This window comes from Pholis gunnellus, assembly GCF_910591455.1.
Source record: "Pholis gunnellus genome assembly, chromosome: 16".
Taxonomy (NCBI): domain Eukaryota; kingdom Metazoa; phylum Chordata; class Actinopteri; order Perciformes; family Pholidae; genus Pholis; species Pholis gunnellus.
Genome location: NC_136543.1, coordinates 20,650,788 through 20,655,120, shown reverse-complemented (window position 1 = coordinate 20,655,120; position 4,333 = coordinate 20,650,788). Strand labels below are relative to the sequence as shown.

The 4,333-nt window shown below is 43.9% G+C and overlaps 1 protein-coding gene across 1 annotated transcript in view; it reads left to right on the top strand.

The window, feature by feature from the left end:
- LOC306707821 (protein MTSS 1-like) overlaps positions 1–3,970 on the top strand; it is a gene marked incomplete at its 5' end in the record, with an annotated part of 41,925 nt that extends 37,955 nt beyond the window's left edge. Inside the window, 4 exons of the mRNA XM_079175454.1 lie at positions 516–779; positions 1,373–1,543; positions 1,829–1,985; positions 3,202–3,970. Coding sequence (XP_079031580.1) covers positions 516–779; positions 1,373–1,543; positions 1,829–1,985; positions 3,202–3,842 — 1,233 coding nt within the window. The 3' untranslated portion in view covers positions 3,843–3,970. The remainder of the gene's footprint in view (positions 1–515; positions 780–1,372; positions 1,544–1,828; positions 1,986–3,201) is intronic.
- Positions 3,971–4,333: the final 363 nt, after the last annotated feature.

Genomic DNA, 4,333 nt, shown 5'->3' with positions numbered 1-4,333 from the left:
CCAAAACGTATCAAATGTTGGGTATTTTATCAACCTTGAACTGGTCTTGTGTTCAACGATTCAAAGATCATTTTTTGTCGTTATGCAACACAGTGATGCACAATGAAATTCAGCTGTAGCCCATTTTCAAAATAAGAAAACATTTGCATTATTCACTGGAGCAGTGATCAACGAAATTCAGCTGTGACCCTTACGGGTCACCTATAAGGGCTGAGGTGTCTCTGGTTGCGGTTCGGTTAGGCTGAGGTCCTGTCGAGGTTTTTAACATCTCAGTTTGGGATTCTTCTGGGCTCAGGTTAGTTTAAGAGGAAACACTTTAATACAACGCTGGATTCAAAGAGGAACCGCCTGATGAACCGACCCTAGCAGAAGCTGATATAAAGATATAAATCAATAATAGTGAAATATATCTGAGCTCCTCCTGCTCCATGTATGTTTTCACCTCCTCAGCAGTCATAACCGTCACCTTTTTGATTTTTTGAATTGTTTTTCTCCCTCCATCCGCTCGCCTTTAGTTGTCAAATGGTTTCGACCATCACGCCGCCCTCTGTCTGCACGGGGCGGCGCTGCAGGCCCAGGACACCCACCTCCACCCTCCATACTTCACCTACTCCTCCTCCTCCTCCACCACCACCTCACCCATCTCCTCGCCCTCCTATTCGTCTGTCTCTCCCACGTGGCCGTGGTCCCGTTCGGGCTCCGGCCAATCGGCAGAGTTCCTGCCTCTCAGCCCCTCCGGGCTCGGAATGACCCCGACGTCCAGAGTCCCGTCCTGGAAGGTTTGATCCTCATTCTCCCTCATGTCCTCTTCCTTCACCTCCTTTTTTTACCCTCCTTCTATCTTCCACTCTCTTCTTTTTTCCCCCCCGATTGCTCTTCGTTAGTGTCCTTTCATCTTTTCAACTGTATTTCATTCCTTTGCTCACTTTGCAATCAAACACTTCAAGGAGACATTTCACCAAAATGCTGTTTTGTTTCACGCGAGCAGAACTTTGAACCGACACTAACGTCGCGTTACAGAACGCTTTGCTCTCTGCTGTGAGGACAACGGACTTCATTCTCCTAAAGTCACAATGTTTGCTTCTCTGAACCGGGTTTGGACTGTTTGGTTTGTAAAAAGAAGTTGAACTGACAGAGTTTAAATGATCATTTAAATATCAAACACATTTGTGATTATGTTTTTAATTAATTAGTCAAAAACAATCGTTTTTCTCCAAAATGTTTTCCACAACAACCTTAATTTTACTGTGTTGTTTGTTAATACAAATTTAAAAACTAATTACAAATTCGCAACAAAAGTTACAAAACGCAAACAGTCAAACAAACACAAAGTGTAATTCTTTATTGTCTCAAATAACGTCTTCCTGTGCAGGACTGGGCCAAACCGGGACCGTACGACCAGTCGATGGTCAACACCCTGAAGAGGAGCAGGGACAGGAGAGAGACTACAGATCCCAGCAGCCACCACGGCGGCGCTGACCTCACCACGACAGGGGAGGAGCCACAGGGGGTGAAAGGAAACCACGCTGTGACATCACACAAGGTCAGACGGCGGTCGTATTTGGTCACATGACTTACTCGCAGCTTTTTGATTGGAAAGAAACCTGGTCAATTCTGACAGTGAAGGAATTTAACTTAAAACGTAAATTAAAAAAATTAGATTGTTCGTGTAACAAACAAACCGTTTGTGATTCTGATTAAAAATAAATCCAAACGAGGAGTCGAGTGACATATCAGGTGTTTTTGGGCTGTTGAATTAGTGAATCAAAGAATACACAACAAACCAACAAAGTCAAACTGTGTGCGTGTGCTGGTTGACCTCCTGCAGGAGGACAGGGAGACCCACGAGGAGCTGGCCCGGGCGCTGGCCCGAGGCCTCCGCTTGGACATCCACGGCTCCAGCAGAGACTCGCTGCAGGGATCAAGTGGCTACAGCAGCCAGACCAACACACCCTGCTGCTCAGAGGACACCATCCCCTCACAAGGTGCGCACGCACACACGCACGCACACAATTTAATTTTGTAAAATGACATTTTTATTGCACAGAATTTTTCTAATATGTCATAAAAAAGGCAAAGTATAGTGTTACAAAAATGTCATAACTTTTCATCACATATGACATAAAATGTCATCGTACAGTTTGCCAAAACATGTCTAAATATAGTATGTGATAAAAAAAGGTCACAAAAGCAGCAGCAGTCAGTTAGCTTGACTTCCACATATTAACTACACACGTTCCACAAGGCGCAAGAATTAATTGATGCAAACTTTAGCTGAAAACTATGGAAGCCCATTTCCGCCAGCAAAATAAAATAAAAAAATCCACCCGAAAAAAATAAAAAAATAAAATCCACCCAAAAAAAATTATATATATATCCACCCAGAAAAAAAATAAAAAAAGATAATGAATTTTTTTTTCTTTTTCTTTTTTTGCCGGAAAAAAATACGACATGCAATTCTACACAATGTAACTATTACTGTTGACTTTTGTAAATGTTAGATGTTATATATATCATTATAAGTATTAATATGTAGAATTGGTTGGATGAAGGGACCTGTGAGGAGATCGTCACTGAAGCGCATGCGCACTTCTAATCTCTTTTGCTAGCAAAAAAAAACAAACATAATCTTTTTTTTTTTTTTTTTACTTTTTTCCGGCTACAAAAAAAAAACATAATCTTTTTTTTTTTTACTTTACTTTTTTCCGGCTACAAAAAAAAAAACAATCTTTTTTTTTTTTTTTAACTTTTTTCCGGCTACAAAAAAAAAAACATAATCTTTTTTTTTTTTACTTTACTTTTTTCCGGCTACAAAAAAAAAAACATAATCTTTTTTTTTTCTTTTTACTTTTTTCCGGCTACAAAAAAAAAAACATAATCTTTTTTTTTTTTTTTCTGGGTGGATATATATATTATTTATTTATTGGGTGGATTTTTTATTTTTTTTTGCTGGTGAGAATGGGCTTCCATAGAAACCTCTTTGAACAAATATACACATTAAAAACGAGCTACAAAATGTAATACCTCGGAAAATAGCGTGTACGAATACTTTTAAAGACCCTGCAGAGAGAGCAGAAGGAGAGCGGTTAGATTGAACTCAACTCTTTAGAGATAATATAGAAGTGCGTGTTGAGTTGAGGTGACCTGCGAGTCATTCTGTACCACTAGTCGTGTGATGAGACTGTTCTCTGTTCCCTTCAGTATCAGACTGCGACTACTACTCGGTGGGAGCGGACCACGAAGGCGAGCATCAGCAGACGTCAGACTTTGATAAATCCTCCACCATCCCCAGAAACAGCGACATCAGTCAGTCGTACCGCCGCATGTTCCAGTCCAAGCGCCCGGCCTCCACTGCCGGGCTGCCCTCCAACCCCTCTGCCATCAACACCCCGGGAGTCGCCACCATCCGACGGACGCCGTCCTCCAAACCCAACCTGCGACGGCCCTCTGGGGGCCTTAGCCTGGGCCCCATACCGATCAAGCCCCCCATGATCCCAGTCAAGACCCCCACTGTGCCTGAACATCCGGGTTTCCCCAGCAGGGCGGCGTCGGAGGACGGCAACGCATCGCGAACCCCGCTCAGCCCGCTCAGCCCCACCACCACCCCTCTGTCGCCGAGATCCGTGCCGTGGGAGACCCAGCACCCGGGCCAGGGGTCGGATCCTCCCACCCCGCCGCCGCAGCCCGGCAGTCGGGTGTCAGAGTGGGAGCGCCGGCCTCTCCCGGAGCTCCTGGAGGAATCGGAATTATGCGAGGTGGAGGATTTTCTGGTGGCTATCCGACGAGGCGTCAGGCTCAAGAAGACGTCGACCAATGACCGATCGGCGCCGTGTATTTACTGAAGACGAGAAGGGTCGGCTTGACTTGAGCCATTTTGCGTCCCTGTCTGCATATCAGCACATATGCTCTTGAAGGGACACAAAATGGTTATTTAACAAGTTAACGAATGGACGCCGAGGTTCGGAGGAAGTTGCCCAGAGACTCTGATCGAGGATCAGTCTAGAAAGAAAACTTTGCAGCGAGTCAATTACAGAATTTCTAGGTGAAAAGAAACTCGGCATTATCACCTTTTCTTCTGGCCAAAGAGAAATTGTTCAAACGAGGGATGACAACCCTTTCGTTTGCGGTCTTGAGAACAGTTTGAGAGAGTCCAGCGTGTACATACATAGTTTAAAAATCTCTTTTCTGAACTGAGAAAAACGATCAAACTAATGTTGGTAAAGCAGAAGTTTCTCCATCGACTTGTTTAGGCCAAGAATTAAAAGCACTTCTCCCTTTAAAAAAGAAACCGTCAGTATTGCTCTTTGACTAACTCGAGGTTTCTTCTGGGAAC